Source organism: Myotis daubentonii, chromosome 8 (assembly GCF_963259705.1).
Source record: "Myotis daubentonii chromosome 8, mMyoDau2.1, whole genome shotgun sequence".
Lineage (NCBI taxonomy): Eukaryota > Metazoa > Chordata > Mammalia > Chiroptera > Vespertilionidae > Myotis > Myotis daubentonii.
The window spans coordinates 6747903-6766086 of record NC_081847.1 but is presented as its reverse complement, the minus strand read 5'-3'; the positions used below and the strand labels follow the sequence as shown (position 1 = coordinate 6766086).

At 45.7% G+C, this 18184-nt stretch overlaps 2 protein-coding genes and 1 long non-coding RNA gene across 17 annotated transcripts in view; 1 reads left to right on the top strand and 2 right to left on the bottom strand.

Annotated features, from left to right (window-relative positions):
* Window positions 1-15449, bottom strand: part of LOC132239201 (putative serine/threonine-protein phosphatase 4 regulatory subunit 1-like) — an 83141-nt gene extending 67692 nt beyond the window's left edge. For all 10 annotated transcript variants that reach the window (XR_009453997.1, XR_009453996.1, XR_009453998.1 and 7 more), the window contains exons 1-2: window positions 15321-15449; window positions 15143-15187 (exon numbers count right to left, since the gene is read on the bottom strand). Coding sequence is in view for 7 of the 10 variants with exons in the window: in XM_059705197.1 (XP_059561180.1) it covers window positions 15143-15187; window positions 15321-15327 (52 nt within the window). In the remaining 3 variants the exon portion in view is untranslated. The remainder of the gene's footprint in view (window positions 1-15142; window positions 15188-15320) is intronic.
* LOC132239200 (uncharacterized) lies at window positions 6579-10729 on the bottom strand. Its single transcript, XR_009453995.1, has 2 exons — window positions 7380-10729; window positions 6579-7147 (listed from the first exon to the last, which is right to left on the bottom strand). It is a non-coding gene; the product is annotated as an uncharacterized LOC132239200 (long non-coding RNA).
* A 47-nt stretch (window positions 15450-15496) lies between the features above and the next one.
* Window positions 15497-18184, top strand: part of RAB22A (RAB22A, member RAS oncogene family) — a 48980-nt gene continuing 46292 nt past the window's right edge. For 2 of the 6 annotated variants that reach the window (XR_009454001.1, XR_009454000.1), the window contains exons 1-2: window positions 15501-15794; window positions 16652-16731. Coding sequence is in view for 3 of the 6 variants with exons in the window: in XM_059705206.1 (XP_059561189.1) it covers window positions 15759-15794; window positions 16652-16731 (116 nt within the window). In the remaining 3 variants the exon portion in view is untranslated. Of the gene's footprint in view, window positions 15795-16651; window positions 16732-16781; window positions 17086-18184 lie in introns of those variants that run through there. The other 4 variants (XM_059705206.1, XM_059705205.1, XR_009453999.1 and 1 more) reach the window with 4 other exon arrangements.

The following is an 18184-nucleotide window of genomic DNA, read 5'->3' as shown; positions in this document are numbered from 1 at the left end:
GCCGGCCACCAAGTGAGTGACCAGAGCCAGCATTATCTTTAAGGCAATTTTGAAGGCATTCTGACCAGGTACCGAGCTTAACAACCTCTTCCCATGATGTTTTAGTATTTTCCTTTTATAAAGTCTTCAAAGACAAACTAAATTCATCAACAGCTGATGAACTATATAATAATACTAGAAGCCCGGTGCATGAAATTCGTGCACAGGTAGGGTCCCTAGGCCTGGCCAGTGATCAGGGCAGATCAGGTTCCCCGCCTCCAGACCTCCCCTCTGCCTCCAGACCTCCTCCATCTCTAGCTCCCTCAGCACCCCGCCACCACCTGGTGGTCATGTCCTGCCATGTTCCACACCACCCCCAGGTGGTAAGCACATGTCATAGCGAGTGATCGAACTCCTGGTCTGCCAGTCGAACTCCTGAGGGGACAATTTGCCTTTTATTATATAGGATAGCAAGATTTCTCAGCCTCAGCACTATTGAAGCGATTATTCTCTATGTGGGGCTGGCACACTGTAGGGTGTTCAGTTCACTAGATACCAAGAGCACCCACACTCTCCCCAAGTTATCACTATCAAAAATGTCTCCATGCCCTAGATGATTTGACTCAGTGAATAGAGCACCGGCTCACAGACCGAAGGGTCCCGGGTTCAATTCAGGCCAAGCGTATATACCTCGATTGCAGGCTCCATATCTGGCCCTGATCACGGGGCTTGTGCAGAGGCAACCCATAGATGTCTCTCTCACATTGATGTTTCTCTCTCTCTGTCTCTCCCTCTCCCTTCCACTCTCGCTAAAAATCAATGGAAAAATATCCTCAGGTGAGGATTAACAACAACAAAAATGTCTCCAGACATTGCCCTGTGTCCCTAGCTGAGAACTACTGTTAGAGAGAAAGACACACCAGGTGTTAGAATCTAGACCTACACAGTTGCCTGAGCAGCCCCTGGTGAGTGATGGTCCCACAGAGAGAGAGAGGTTTCGGGGCAGCAGGAACGACCTGACCCACCTTTGCCTCTCTGACCTCAGCTCCCACTCTTCCTTTTGCCTGTCATGCCCTTTCTCTGGCCATGAGGCCCTTTGTTATCTCCCAAACGATTCAGTCACTTTCTTGGCTAAGGGCTGTTGCCCTGCCTGGTGTCTCCCACTGCCTAGACTTCTCCCCAAGACATCCTCTCTGATAACTTCCTTCTCCTCTTTAGAATCTTTGTCCATTCATTCTCTCAGCGTGGTCCTCCCTGACCACCTTATTTGGAAACTGCAAGCCTCCCACCCACACTACCCCCCGCCTTACCCTGATCTACATTCTATTTTTCCAGAGAACTCATCACCATTCTCATAACACAGAGAATGTTTACTTCCTATGTTCACTGTTTACCAGCTGGTCCACTCCCCCACCTCTACCCCTGTGCCCTCTTGTGTATTGTTTAAAATACGAAAAAGAAAAAAGAAACATTGACTGTGATTGCCCTTATATGCTTTCCATGCCATGACGAACTTTTGAGTAAAAGCTGCTTTCACAGTTTCTACCCCATGTTAGGTTCATTGGCAAGTTTATACAGGACATCACTAACCCTTTACCAAAAATGATTAGTAATTTAAAGCCAACAGAGACCATCAGGAGAAAAGCTTGCAAGAACTATCAGTTTGATTCACAGGGTGGGTAGCCTCTCCATCACACCTTATGCTCAGCACCCTGTCCCCTGCCCACACCACCTGCCACCATGTTTCCTTGAGCCGAATGGCCCATATCCCAGCGACTCTGTTGCATCACACTCAGCAGCTACGGCTGCCACCTTCCCTCCAGGGGACAGTCCAAGTTTAGAAACCCAGCTAAGCATCTAAGAGATATACAGCTCACCACCACTGTCCAACCAAAATCAGGTGGTCCGGAAGCAGTAGTCTTGAGCTTACACAACCAAAGACAAGACTGAATCTTCTTCAATGGGGTCCTGATCAGTTTGCAAAGAATAACAGAGTCTAGCATCCTTTGACCCTGATGTTAGATAACTAAGGGGGGGAAAGGCTCTTCCCTGATCAACAATCTCACCAGAAAAACAATTTCTGGAACCTACAACTCAGGGAAAACAAAGATTTACCCTCCTCTATGCTAACTAGTTACTCAAGGGTTACCTTCTAAAAATAATGAACACTGTCAGTATATTCATCATTTAAAGCAGACTGGGCATAAAATAAACTGGATGAGGATGCTCCAGTGAAAGCACACAATGGGCCCAGGAGCACCTGCCTATGTGTCAGTGGTTTTCACAAAACTCTAATCTGTTTTAAAACACTAAGTACGAATTAATGTTTTAAGTACAATGCTAAGTGAATGTGTTTACAGGTTCAAAGTACAGCAGACACAATCTAGTAAAAAGAAAGAAAATAAACTGTATAGGTCATTTTGCATCAAGAAAAGGATCAAAGATCTAGTACAAAAATAGAAAGATTATTAAGAGCGAACCCACCTCAAATATACTATCTTCTGCATGGCTAACTTCATGTGACAACAGTAAACCGTAACTCAATATTCAATAGAGGACTAGTGATCAGAGATGAAAATGACATGGTCCCCCGACTCCAAAAGCTCCCAAGGGAACACGATTGTCATACACATAACAACCCACAATTCTCCAAAGCAAGAGCCACAGGATAAAGGTATAAATAAACTGGGGAGGTAACCAGGCCCACTAAGAAAAGGGAGAAGGAGATGCTTCGCTAGAAGTGACATTTGAGTTAGGTTCTGAAAATCAGTAGGACTCTTGATGTTGGAAAGAAAGAGGATGTAGGCCAGGGACAAAGAACATTCCAGATGAAGGAGAGAACAGGGTGGAGCAAAGTGCACTGAGCGTCCTCTTCCTTCCAGGAAGTCAGAGATTTCCCATGAGCCACAGAGCCCTGACTAAGCAGCCTCGCTAGAACTGGTTTTAGGCCAAAAGGTGAGAAAAAATAAACACAATAAAACATACCCAGTGAGATACCTTTATTGGCCCAGATGTGAACAGAGGTAGAGACAGAGGCAGAATGTTACAGCGAGTCTAACCCGGCAAGCATTTTCATTAAGAATCCCTTCTCCAGGCATTCCCAATATTTACGATTCTCCATTCAACATGTCACCCTGTCACTATAACTCTAGGTGAGATACGCCACCCTGAGCCAGCCCAATTATCCATTCGATCCAATATCTGTCTCTGACACGGCACTGGGGGACATTGGTTGGAAGAACATGATAGATGTGGCCCATTCTGTCCGTCTTAAAATGTTAGGGGATTAGTGGGTCACCATCAAGAAGGAGGTTATTTAGTCTATTTGCCAAATTTGTACTAAAAAACAACCACAGAGGAATGTGTTAATGTAGAACTTACATAATTGATCATTTCTTAGAGCTTCTCATTAGCCACTCTTCAATGAACAATAACCCAGTCCCTGCACAAAAATGATTTTGGGGGAACCGGAGTAAATCATTCATTAATGTGTTATTTAAAGTGGTCTCATTGTTCTTGCTAACAGGCTTATAAATACAAATGCAGATTCCTAAGTTGGGACTACCTCTAACAGGGTAGACCAACCTGACCCATCTAAAAGATAAAGAACACTTCTGATTCTTCACTGGCTCTGAGGGAAAACTGATGCCGGCAACAGTGCAGGTCCTTGTTGACTTAACTAAATTTCAACAGCAAGTTGCACAGGCAAACTTTCTCCATAGAAATGCCATTCTCTAACAAGACCCAGGCTGATTTATCAGCTCTTGTATAAGCAAATCTGGCCAATGCATAACGCTTCATATTGCAAATCTCTGAGGGCCACCGATGGTTATTACCAGCACTACACAATAGCTGGCTGGAAAGACCAACTTAATTCATGAGCAGCCGTCCTTTCCACACCGTGCATACATGGAAATTCCTCTTTGATTTGTGGCTTTAATCACAGTTTCCAAAACCTGTCATTATTTATGAGTCTGACTTTTATACTGACGGTCAATGGGAAACATTTACTCCAGTTACCTGATAGGCAGGAACTCTGCAGTCCAGGCACACCGCGTGCTCCATTTTGCTATTGCACACCTGTCTTCCTGCCAACTCACCCGATTGGGAACAGAGTTGGAGGAGTCTGGAGTGCTAGAGTCTACATTGTACTAATGAGTGGAACAATATTACTTAAAAATGCAGCGACTTCTCTAGGCTGCCTCAAGATAGACTGGAAAAGAAAAGAAGGTTATAAAAGAAAACAACCTATATGTGCATGTGGGTCTCTACCTTCAGACTGCTCAATATATTTGAAACTATCAAGTAATGCTGACCAGCATGAAGTCACCTCTCTACTGACCCCTTAACCAAACTGCTGGGAAGGTGGCCTTTGTCCTCCTGGAAAGCAGCCAGCTCCGCCTTGGATGCAGCCAGTCCCACTCCTGTCCTACACCTCACGCCCCGCACTCATCCGCCTCGGTTCTGCTCTCTGCCACCCTTCCCTTTTCACTCACTCATTCCCCACAGTTCAGTTATGCTCCCTCATACCTTGATTTTAAAAAATCAATATTTGGGGGAGGGGAGGATGAAGTATAACATTCATACAGAAAAGGGTACAAATAATGAATTTTCACAAACTAAACACATTCGAGTAACCAGCATTCAGCTCAAGAAAAACTACTAGCAGCATTTTCTAAAACCCCTCGTGCTCCCTCCACTCACTTCGCCCCCGGAATGACCACTCTCCTGCCTCTTTACCACCTAGATTAGCTTTGCTTGTCTTGTCCTTTGTATCCACAAAATCATGTAGTTTGTACCCTTCTCTGTCTGGTTTCTTTCACTCATCATTACGTTGGTGAAGTTCATCCACATTCTCGCCTACAGCTGGAGATCACTTGCTCTTACAACTGCGTAGTTTTCCACTGTGTAAACACAACCACAATTTATAACCCGTTGTTCTCATGATGGACATCTGGGTGGGTTTTAGCCTTTGACTATTAAGAATAGTGCTCCCATAACTATGTCTTTTTGAGAGCATATGTCATGTTTTGTTGGGCATATAACCAGGAATGGAATTGTTGGGCCATTCAAATCCTTCTTTTTTTTTTTTTTAAACATTTTCAGAGTAGATAGAAATAATGCAAATGTGTTCTGGGCTCTTGTACCCAAGAACAAAAGCAACTGACCTCAACCTTTCCAGCCCTTCCAGCCACTGATTCTTGAAAAGTGGCATCCCCTGACAGGCTGTCAGCTCCCAAGAGCAGTGGTAGTTTTGTACCACTGCCTGGGTTACTTCCTAAAACAGAAATCCCAGCAAAACATCCCCGGATGCCCCACTGCCTCTCAGGTCAAGTCCAAGCCCTGTGGCTGATGAGGCATTCTTCCCTGGACGCCCCCTACCCCACCTCCCCAGTCTCATCCCACTCTTCCCTTCGGAGACACCCCTTGTTCCCCAGTGTCTGACCTTCTCACTATGACTCTACCTCTCTCTGTCTGAAATGTCCATCACCCACTCAAAGGGCACCCCCCTCCCTACTCCTGGCAGATGGAGTCACTATTTCTTAACGCCCAACTCTGTCCACACTTCTGACAGACTGGCTCTGCACTATCTCTACACAGTCACCTCCCCTCCAAGCAAGAGCATCTCTAAGGTGGAACCCAAGGCTTCTTCATACTTCTACCCCCAGTGCCCTCCGCAGGCTGGCACTCTGGAGGACATGGAGAAACATGTGTTACATGGATGACTCACTTCCCACGTGGAAAGCAACCACCTGCCCTCATCTCTTTTCTTTTCCCCCATCAGGGTTAAGACTAAGTGGTGTTTTAAAGGTCAAAACCACTTTCTCTTTCATTAGCTGGGTTTTGTTGCAGATTTTCTGTTTAAAATACCTTAAATTTGTGATATAGAAAGCCATTTAAATTCTTTTTAAACAGAGACCAGTTCAGGGAATCTCTGATCATCTGTTTGCCTCACAGGAAATGGAAAATACAGACAACAAAAGTGAAATGCATTGCGATTTCTCAGAAGGGAAGCAAAAGTTGATTCTGCTTCCACTGCTCTGACTCTTTTGTTCCTTGCCACCCTCATCCTGCTGGGAGAAAACAGGTACATGTTTTTATCCTCAACACAGCAACAGGAAAAATGAGATGTGAAGTTTGAGCAACTGGTCAAGAGTTACTCAACAAAGCAGAGGCTGAGCTAGCAAAAAGCTCAGCTCTTCAAACTGAAACTAGTAGGAAAGACAGCCTATGAGGCTTGCTCAGCTAATTGACAGACTTATGGGCTCTGATAGAATGAAACCAGCTTGATTTAAAACAGGGGTTGGCAAACTACACCCTGTGGGCCAAATCCAGCCCACTGCCTGTGTTTGTAAATAAAGTTTTATTAGGAAACAGCCATGCCCATTTGTTTATGTTCTGTCAGTGGGTGCCTCCAGGCTATCACATCTTCAGTGGTGACATCAGAACTTCTGGCTCGAAAAGCCTAAAATATTTACTATCTCATCCTTTACATAAAAGAAAATGTTTGCCCATCTTTGATTTAGAAAATAGTTTATGTCTAGATTTTGTTCTCTTTCCCAAGATTAACAAATTCAAGTTTCTGTTCCTGTCCAAACTATTTCACTTAATGGGAGGTTTTTGTTCTGTGTTTTTTTGTTGTTGTTTTTTTTTAATTAACTCTTGATTCAAGTTTAGAGGAGAAAAAAAGTTCAGTGGCTTGGTTTTAGGCTCAAATTAGTATAGTTTCTCTGCTTTGGGGGCACGCAGCTTGACTGTGGTCCTTGAGCAGAACATTTTCACAACCTGGGACAAAGTGAGCAGCTGCAATGCAACTCTTCTTGCTCTGGAGGATGTCTTTTATTCCAGCTCAAACATACACTGCTCCTTCCAGCACTGAGATTGAAAGAGTCTATCTTTATTCCTCTGACTTAGCTAATCCTAGTCTCAACAAAGGTCCGATATCATTTGTTCACACCTACTTCCAACTTCTTTCACAGATAGCTCTTAAAAACTAAACATTTGAAAAGAAATACAGTGTTCCCCTAATACTAACATATTCTATGAGTCTGTCTTTTGAAGCTAAATGCATCCAACAATAACTGCAGCCAACTTCAGAATTGCCATCCAGGTTTCCAACTCTTTGTGCAGATTTTTAAAATTTGTATTATGAAAAACTTTTTTAAAACTTTGTATTATGGCCGAAACCGGTTTGGCTCAGTGGATAGAGCGTTGGCTTGCAGACTGAAGGGTCCCAGGTTCGATTCCGGTCAGGGGCATGTACCTGGATTGCGGGCACATCCCCAGTGGGAGATGTGCAGAAGGCAGCTGATCGATGTTTCTCTCTCATTGATGTTTCTAACTATCTCTCTCCCTTCCTCTCTGTAAAAAATCAATAAAATATATTTAAAAAAAACAACTTTGTATTATGGAAACTTTCAAATGTATGCAAAAATAGAACAGTATAATAAACCCCAACAATCAGCTTAAGTATCGATATTTTACTATTTTTCCTGTTATCCTTCTCCCCAACTTTTTGCTTGTTTATTGTTTGTTGCAGTATTTGAAAATAGGCCTCATGCATCAAATCATTTCATCCATAAATATTTCTTTCTGTTTGATAAGACCCTTCTCCTTTGAACAAAACTGTGACACCAATATTATATCCAACAAAATTAACAATAATTCTTTTCAAAAATATATACTTTATTGATTTTTTACAGAGGAAGGGAGAGGGATAGAGAGTTAGAAACATCGATGAGAGAGACACATCAATCAGCTGCCTCCTGCACACCTCCTACTGGGGATGTGCCCGCAACCAAGGTACATGCCCTTGACCGGAATGGAAACTGGGACCTTTCAGTCCGCAGGCCAACACTCTATCCACTGAGCCAAACCCGTTAGGGCAACAATAATTCTTGTCAGTAATTCTTAACATAATCTAATACCCAGTCCAAATTCAGTTCTCCCCAACTGTCTCAATAACATCTTTTTATAACTGGTGTATTCAACCAGGGATCCAAATTTTACTACAAACTGTATTTTGTTGCTAGGTTTCTTTATATCTCTAACAGTTTCCCCCAATTTTTTTTCACCCACTACTGGCATACACTTAATTCTAACTGGCCAAGTAAACCTTACCAAGAGTAATTCCTCATCAACCTCCACGTTTGTGAGCATACCCAGACATTCACAAGCCCTTATGCCCCATAGGCACGGGTTCACACAGCTCCACCTTCCACATGCAGTCCACCACCGAGACCAATACACCAGGCCATCCACACACACTGCTCTCAAGAGAAGGAAGTTAGATTGCTTCAGCAACCTAATTCTCTAAAATTAAATCTTTTCTATGTTGCAATGGCCCGAAGACTCAGAATGATTTAAAGAAACAAGGCATCCATTCATTATGGCTTCTTTTTTAAGATACCCAAATTTAATCAAGAATCACAAAGTAAATCAGACAAGCCTTCTAATCCGTTACTGTCACCGGTAACAACATTAATTGAACACCTAGATCATGCAGAACATTGGGTTATAAAAAGGATGACCTGTGTCCCTGCCCAAAGCCACATATGGCCAAAATGGAATGGTTATTACATCATTCAGATAAACACGCCCAAGAATGACAAGAGGCATAGAACAACACAACCCAACCCAACACCCATGCCCTTGCCATCAGGTTGACACTATTTGTGAGGTCTGTGTGATGGAATAAGATGAATAAGAGTCAGAAGGACAGAGTCTGATGGCTAGTTCTACCATGTGTGAATTGTGCCACATGGGATAAGTTACTTAAGCTCTCTGACTCTCAGTTTCATCATCACCTACCTCACTGAGCACCAGCTGTTAACAATGAATCAGAAAATCTTATATGGAAGTCTAGCAAAAATGATTATTAAAATAATAATAACATCACTGAATATAATACTCATTATGCCAGGCACTGGGCTAAAACGTTTTATGTGTACTATATCTCATCTAATCCTCACATCAGTCCTATGAGTCATATCCCTATTCTCATGTCATTTTCCAGATGAAGAAATTGAACAGAGTGAGTGATCTGTCCAAGCTGACACAGCTAAAGGAAGGAAGTGGGTCACAGGGCCTCAGGGTTCCTGCTGTCAATCATGGCAGCATAACGCCTCCCAAACACCAACACAATAAAGTGTAAAGATGGGACCCAGGGCAGCATAAATTATTGGGGGAGTGGGGCACAGGCCCTCCTTTTATGGCTATTAAAGCAATTATATTGTAAGGTCATAAGGTACAGCACCCCACAACCCAAACTCCTGCTCAAACGAGAAGCCCCAGGAGGCTCCCAGGCATGGGTATGTTCAGAGCCATAATGGTAGTTTCCTTCCTAACTGGGGCAAATCTTCAGCTGTTTGCTAAAGAGGATTTAAGGCCATTTTTATTACAAGTCTCTAAAAACCAATATTTGCTGAAACAGGACCAAAGTAAAAACATCATAATTTTTTTCTATATAATCTCTTACTTCCTTTTTGTATGGCTATTGTATACAAAAAAGACTGAAGGTAGCTAGCCACCAGGAAAGAGCACCAATTGCCTGCAGCCACCATGCTTTGAGAAGCTCACCCTAGCTAAGTGGAAAAGGCAACCGGAGGACTGAGGACCTGGGAAACAGTCCCAGCAGGCCTCTGGCCCACAGCCATGGCAGTGAAGCCAATTTGAACCTCTTACCTCCTCAGATTTCACCCAGTCAACCCCCTGAACTGTAAGAAATAATAAAATGCTGTTAGTTTAAGCCACCATGTTTTGGGGTGGTTTGGTAGATAACTAAACAGCGAGAAATCCACTTTTCCAACCAGAATGAATATCACATCTGAGTGAGAGGTACCTTCACCATAGTAGCTCACCGTGGTTTATCAACAGAAATGCTACATTCCTTGCATTCAAGGATGCCCATTGGCTGAAACATTCGGCTCAGTAAACCCAGTATCTACACTGTACCTCGGTCAACAGTGTTAAATAATATGAACAATCATAGTAATGACAGTAATAATAGCAGCTAATATTTACCAAGTATTACTTCTTATAAGGCTTCACACTAAACCTTTTATTAATTTAACCTTCACAAAAGCCTTTTTGGATCACTAATATGCCCATCTATAAAATGGGCATATTAGTGATCACCCTCTGGCCATCTGACTCCAGAAACCATGCCCTTACCATCGCCTTCAGTGCCTCTTCCAGTACTATTCTACTTTTTAAAAACTGCCCCCCTCTAAAAGAGATAACTTGCCTAAATGATTTAAACTATAAACACCAACTCTTATTATTAGAAACTTTGAGGCCAGCATTACCCTAATTCCAAAAGCATATAAAGACACTACAAAGAAAGAGAATTACAGGCCAATATCCCTGATGAAAATAGATGCTAAAATCCTCAACAGAATATTAGCATATTGCATCCAGCAATATATTAAAAAGATCATACACCATGACCAAGTGGGATTTATTCCGGGGATGCAAGGCCAGTACAGTATTCACAAATCAATAAATGTGATACATCACATAAACAATTTGAAAGACAAAAATCACATGATCATATCAATAGACACAGAGAAAGCATTTGACAAAATCTAACACCCATTTTTGATAAAAATTCTCAGCAAAGTGGGAATAGAGGGAGCATATCTCAACATGATAAAGGCCATATATGACAAACCTACAGCCAACATCATACTCAATGGGTAAAAACAAAGAACAGGAACAAGACAGATATGTCTGCTTTCACCACTTTTTTTTTTTTTTTATTAAGGTATTTCATATGTATCCCTATCTCCCATTGCCCCCCCCCACCTCACCCCCACTCATGCCCTCACTCCCCTGGTGTCTGTGTCGATTGGTTAGGCTTGTATGCATGCATACAAATCCTCTGGTTAATCTCTCCCCCCTATCCCCACCCTCCCTTACCTTCCCTCTGAGGTTTGACAGTCTGATCGATGCTTCTCTATCTCTGGATCTGTTTTTGTTCATCAGTTTATGTTGTCCATTATATTCCACAAATGAGTGAGATCATGTCATATTTATCTTTCTCTGACTGTTTTATTTCGCTTAGCATAATGCTTTCCAGTTCCATCCATGCTGTTGCAAATGGCAAGAATTCCTTCTTTTTTACTGCAGCGTAGTATTCCATTGTGTAGATGTACCAGTTTTTTTATCCACTCATCTGCTGATGGGCACTTACACTTTTATTGAACATAGCACTGCAAGTCCTAGCCACAGAGATCAGACAAGAAGAAAAAATAGCCGAACTGGTTTGGCTCGGTGGATAGAGCAGGGGTGGGCAAACTTTTTGACTCGAGGGCCACAATGGGTTCTTAAACTGGACCAGAGGGCCGGAACAAAAGCATGGATGGAGTGTTTGTGTGAACTAATATAAATTCAAAGTAAACATCATTACATAAAAGGGTACGGTCTTTTTTTTTTTTTAGTTTTATTCATTTCAAACAGGCCGGATCCGGCCCGCGGGCCGTAGTTTGCCCATGGCTGGGATAGAGCGTTGGCCTGCGGACTGAAAGGTCCCAGTTTCCATTCCGGTCAAGGGCATGTACCTTGGTTGCGGGCACATCCCCAGTAGGGGGCGTGCAGGAGGCAGCTGATCGATCTCTCTCATCGATGTTTCTAACTCTCTATCCCTCTCCCTTCTTCTCTGTAAAAAATCAATAAAATATATTTTTTAAAAAAAAAAGAAGAAAAAATAAAAGGCATCCAAATTGGAAAGGAGGAAGTAAAAGTCTCATTATTTGCAGATGACATGATATTGTACATAAAAAATCCTAAAGACTCCAACAAAAAAACTACTAGATTTAATAAATGGATTTGGCTATGTAGCAGGATACAAAATCAACACCCAATAATCGAATGCTTTTTTAAACATCACTAATGAATTCTCATAAAGAGAAACTAAACAAGCAATCCCATTTATCATTGAAACAAAAAACTAAAATACTTAGGAATAAACTTAGCTAAGCAGGCAAGAGACCTATACTTGGAAAACCACAGGACTTGAAAAAAGAGACAGAAGAAGATATAAACAAGTGGAAGAATATACTATGTTCATGGATTCATAGAATCACCATCATTAAAATGTCCATACTGGCCAATCTACAGGCAATCTAAAGATTCAATGCAATCCCTATTAAAATACCAATGGCATATTTCACAGATCTAGAACAAATACTCCAAAAATGTATATGAAACCAAAAAAGACTCTAAATAGCCACAGCAATCTTGAGAACGAAGAACAAAGTTAGAGGAATTACAATACCAGACTTCAAGTAATACTACAAAGCCACCATAATCAAAACAGCCTGGTACTGGCACAAAAACAGGCATATAGAGCAATGGAACAGAACAGAGAACCCGAAATCAACACAAGCCATTATGCTCACTTAATATTTGACAAAGGAGGCAAGAGCATACAATGGAGTCAAGACAGTCTCTTCAATAAATGGTGTTGGGAAAATTGGACAGATACGTGCAAAAATATAAAACTAGACCACCAACTTACACCATACACAAGAATAAATCAAAATGGATAAAAAGCTTAAATGTAAGTCGTGAAATCATAAAAATTCTAGAAGAAACCATAGGAATCAAAATCTCAGACATCTCTCATAACAATATATTTATGGATACATCTCCTGCAGCGGTTCTCAACCTGTGGGTTGTGACCCCTTTGGCGGTCAAATGACCTTTTCACAGGGATCGCCTAAGACCATGCTGCATATCAGATATTTACATTACGATTCATAACAGTAGCAACATTACAGTTATGAAGTAGCAACGAAAATAATGTTATGGTTGGGGGTCACCACAACATGAGGAACTGTATTTAAAGGGCCAGAAGATTGAGAACCACTGTGATCTAGGGCAAAGGAAACTGAGAAGAAATAAACAAATGGGACCACATCAAAATAAAAAGCTTCTGCACAGCAAAAGAAACTATCAACAAAACAAAAAGGGAGCCCACTGCAACCATACATCTGATAAAGGGGTTAGTATCCAAAATATATAAGGAACTCATACAACTTAACAGAAGGAAGACAAACAGTCCAATTAAAAAATGGACAAAGGATCTAAATAGATACTTCTCCAAAGTGGACATAGAGATGGCAAAGAGACATGAAAAAACACTCAAGATCACTGATCATAAGAGAGATGCAAATTAAAACAATAATAAGGTATCACCTCACACCTATCAGAATGGCTACCACCAACAAATCAACAAATGACAAGTGCTGGCAAGGATGTGGAGAAAAGGGAACCCTAGTACAATGCTGGTGGGAATGCAGACTGGTGCAGCCATTATGGAAAACAGTATGGAGTTTCCTCAAAAAATTAAATATGGATCTGCCACTTGACCCAGTGATCCCACTTCTAGGAATATATCCTAACAAACCTGAAACACCAATCAGAAAGAATGTAAGCATCTATATGTTCATAGCAGCACAATTTACAATAGCTAAGATCTGGAAACAGCCCAAGTGCCCATCAGTAGATGAGTGGATAAAAAAGCTGTGGTACATTTATAGCAAGGAGTATTATGCAGCTGTAAAAAAGAAGGATCTCTCACCTTTTGAGACAGCATGGAGGGACCTAGAGAGTATCATGCTAAGTGAAATAAGTCGGTCAGAGAAAGACAAGTATCACATGATCTCACTCATATGTGGAATCTAAGTAACAAAATAAACTGATGAACAGAATGGATCCAGAGACATGGAATCATGGAACAGAGTGCGGAATCTCAGAGGGGAGGCGGGGGAGGGTGGAAGGCAATCAACCAAGGAATCTGTGTGAATATATTCATGGCCCATGGACACAATGGGGCGGTGATCGTCTGGGGTCGGGGCAGGGGCAGGCTGGAGCGGGCAAATGGGGAAAAAGGGGGGGACATATGTAATACTTTCAACAATAAAGAATTACTAAAAATAATAATATGAACTATAGTAATGATAGTAATAATGGCGGCTAATATTTACCAAGTGTTACTTACAAGGCTTCACACTAAACCTTTTATTAATTTAACCTTTACAAAAGCCCTTTTGGATCACTAATATGCTCATTTTATAGATGAGGCCACTGAGGCTCAGAGTGGAACAGGATTTCCCCCTCTGGCATCTGACTTCAGAAGCCATGCTCCTAACCACGGCCTCCCGTGCCCCTTCGAGTACCACTGTACTTTTTAAAAGTTGCCTCCCTCTAAAAAAGATAACTTGCCGAAACGATTTAAACCATAAACACCAACTCTTATTATCAGGAACCTTGGAGATGGAAAGGGAAGAGCAGGTTAGCTGCTTTGGCAATTTGCACGGGCCCCCTTCCCCAGGGAGCGCCGGAATGAGTTGATTTTCTGCTCTCCCCCTGGACAGGGGCTTCCTGAGAGCTCTCCTGTTCTGGTTCATCCACGTAGGTCCAGAACAAGCAGGTGCTCAAGAAACGTTTGCTGAACGGAGAGGAAAGCTGCCTTCCCACACAGGTGAGCTTGCCCTTCCAGGATGGCCTCTCCCCCAGCCATCAGCCCTCACAGGGATGCGAGAGGAAATGAGAGGACAGGTGGGGGCAGGAGAAGGAGACGCACCCGACAGACGAGAGACGCAGGCCCCAGTGATCAATGAGGGACCAGAGAGGAGCCGGCCGGTGCCCAGGACACCTGCGAGGTCCGCGCAACTCCGCGGGGCCACCCGCAGAGCGGGACCTCCCAGCTCCCCGGCACTGAGGAGTCCCACGTGGGAAGTGGAGACCCCGGGGAGGGGGGGCCTCCTCCCGCCCATCCCTGGCAGCAGCCCCAGGAGGCGGCGGAGGGGAAGGAAAGGAGGGGGAGGAAGAGGAGGAGGGGGCGGGAGAGCAAAGGAGGGGGGAGAAAGGGGAGGGGGAGGAGGAGGAGGAGGAGGAAGAAGAAGAGAAAGAAAGTGACAGGAAGTTAGAAATTTCCCAACAACCAAACTCCTACCCGCGAGGGGAGGGTTCCCCTTCCTCGGCCGCCCCGCCCAGTGAGGAGGGGCCTCCACCAGCGGATCAAGACAGTTGGGGGTCCCGCTCCTACGGCCCCACAAAAAGGGTCCGACCTGTAGCACCCCGCACGCGCTCTGTGCGCCTCGAATTCTGAGAGACGCTGCCCGGGAGGAGCGGGGGCGCCCCAACTGTTACTTACAGTCGTCTAAGTCATCCTGCAAGTCCACAAAGTACAGGGGGACCTCTGCAAACAAGAGACACGGGGTTAGCGGGAGCGGCACGGCGGGCGCAGCGGCTGGCGGGTCTCGAGCCCCCCGGGTGGGCGCCGCTGAGGAGGAAGGGGTGCCCCGGCGCCCCCAGAGCTCGACCCCACTTACCCGCCATCTTGGGATGGGCCTAGAGGCGTGGTCCGGGGGGCGGGGCCCATGGCCCTGGCCACGCCCCTCGCCGCCGGCCACGCCCCCAGGGCCGCCGCTCCCCACGAGCCTCGCGGCGCCGGACGGGCCCCGCCCTCGCGGCTAAGGTGGCTGCCGAGGTGGGCGGGGAGGTCAGGTGACCCGGCCGGCGTCCCAAGATGGCGGCGGCGGCGGCGCCCCGGAGGCCGAGGCACTGTCCCGGCTGCTGAAGCGGGTTTCGCGCGGCTGGCGGCGGACGGGCCGGGGTCGAGGGCCGGCGAACGGGCGGCCGCCGCGTCAGCACGCCCGGCGGCCGGGGCTGGGCCGAGCGGCGGCGGCGCCGGGGAATGCCCGTGCGGGCCCTGGCCTGGCCCTCCTCAACTTAGGGCGGCGGCGGGCCCGCGCCCAGGCTCCGGGGCCATGGCGCTGCGGGAGCTCAAAGTGTGTCTGCTGGGGGTGAGTGGCGGCGGGCCGGCCGGGAGGGCCGCGGGAGGCCGGGAGGGCCGGGGACCCGGCGCGCCCACGTCCCGTCCGCCCCTGCCCTGCGCCTCCGCGCGGGACACCGCCTTCCTGCCGGGACCCTCCCTGCACCCGGTGCTGAGGGTCCTGCTGGCCGGAGGGACCCCCCCCCCCCCGGTCCGTGCTGGAGCCCGAGGTCTCTTCCCGCCCCGTCGCCCCTGGTTAAGCCGTTTCCCGCTCAGGTGCCAGTTAAAGTTGGCCAAGTCTCCTCCAGTCCAGCCCGCAGCCGGCCCGCGGGAGCAGCCCCGCCGGCCGTGCGGTGTTGGGGAACCTGCGGGCTCGCCCTGACACTGCCCGCACCTCCTTGCCTGCGGGACCGTGAAGCGGCCGCTCCCCGTCCCGTCTGGGCAGCGGCGCCGCCTCCGAGCGCGCTTTCCGGGGTTGCTCCCCTGCACACCCCCGAGGGTTCCCCAAAGAGCCTTCCCCTCCCCGGCAGCGGGGCGGGGCGGGGCGGGACCGGGACCTGTCCGGGACGACCCAGAAGTCATGCCAGAGTTCCCCGTTTACTTTCTACACTTCAAAAGCCAGTGAGTTCGTCGCTGTTCACAAGAAGCAGAAATTTTGGGGTCTTTCGAAAGGTCCTAAAGCCTTAAAAACTGCAAAACCCCTCTCCTGCAACACGTTTGAGATCCCTTCATGGCTCCCACTGAATCTTTATGGAAGCCTCCCCTTTGTGTCCCCTAACTTCTGAAACGGTCCGGGGTGCATTTTCTGAAATCCCGAACTTAGGACACAAGGTCGTGTTCAGGTCTGCCAGCAGGCAAACCGCACTCGCCCGTCTCACTCTCTTCCAGGACACAGGTGTGGGCAAATCAAGTATTGTATGGCGGTTCGTGGAAGACAGCTTTGATCCGAACATCAACCCAACTATAGGGTAAGAGATGACGTTTACTGAATATGCATCTCGCCGTGTGTCGGAAGCCCTTCCACATAAAGCGCGCGCCCCAGGCGCGGGCCTCTCGATGGCCCGCGCTGGCAAACTCAGAGGCGTTGGTTCCGTCTCGTCTCAGGAAGGCCTTGGAAAAGATACAGTGAGGATTGCTGTGTTTAAAGAAAATTACCTTTTGGCTTGTGAGGAGTGAAGACTTAAAAGCGAAAGTATGAATTAAAGTTCCGAATACACGTAGAACCTTCAGTCTGTATCTCAGCGGCAGTTACACCTTGAAATAGGGCAGGTGAAAATGGGTCTGGTTACTGATCCTGTCTTTTCAGGCATGTCAACCAACAGGTATTTAGATGATTTTCATACTTCCTGAAAAGTAGGAGAATGGGGCTCGAACCCTACTCATGCGTTCTTGCTCTAGTAGTATTACTGAATTGATAAATGAATGTTGAAATGTAAGATTTTTTTAGGGTATCTGATTCTTTGGATAAGTGACACTGACTAGCGATTGGTGTTTGACTTAGAGAAAACTTCTCAGGGTATTCAGATATCGTACTATTAATACTTTCTCTGTGAGTTGTGTTTTATAGGTTTTAGTACTATGTGAGGCTTGGGAAACTGAAAAGCTGTTAGGCTATTTTTACTGCAAATCCCCAATCAAATGGTTTCTTCCGTTTAAAGAGAAAGGCTGATCTGCCCGGTAGAGAAATATCTTACTACATGTACATACACATATGAAGGCCTGGAGATGAAACCACCACCAACTCTCCAAAATTCAAATGCCTTTCAGTATCCTTCAGAAAAGAACTGTTTACAGCATGTTTAAAGCATGACCTCATTGTCCTCAGGGCCTGCCTGTTGCTACCTGCATGGGACAGTGAAGGGACAGGAAGTGATAGCAAGGAGTGCTCGTGACTCAGTGAGTGACACACCTGCAAACACAGGTCTGAAGTACCCGAGAGCTCCTTCAAATGAGAAAAATGAAGGGTGTGTTTCCAGTAGTTGTGCAGCTCGAGCCCTGTCCTGGGCATCCACTCCTCTCTGTTTGCAGCCCTCCCAGTCTGACGCATGTGGGGTTCCTAACCTCCTCAAGCCCCTCTCCTCACCAAATGGTCCTGGCTCACATTTCACAGGAGAAGGGAATACTGTACAAGGCTTTCCCCTTATTTCCTTCCACCTTTCCTTGTTTCCTCAGCCTCAGGAGGTGTCTTCCTCCTTCATGACCAACCGCCCACACACCTGCGCCCCGAAGTCCCCCTATTCATCAGTTCTCCCCCAGCCCTGCTTTCTCATAGCATGCAAACACGCTCCTAATGTACCTGCTCTCTGAAGATAGTATAAGTATCCAAGCCTATCGCTCAAATTGTGGAGCTCTTGAAAGAGAAGTTACTACTTCCTCAACTGCTGCTCACTCCTCAAACCACTGCTATCTCAATTCCACCTC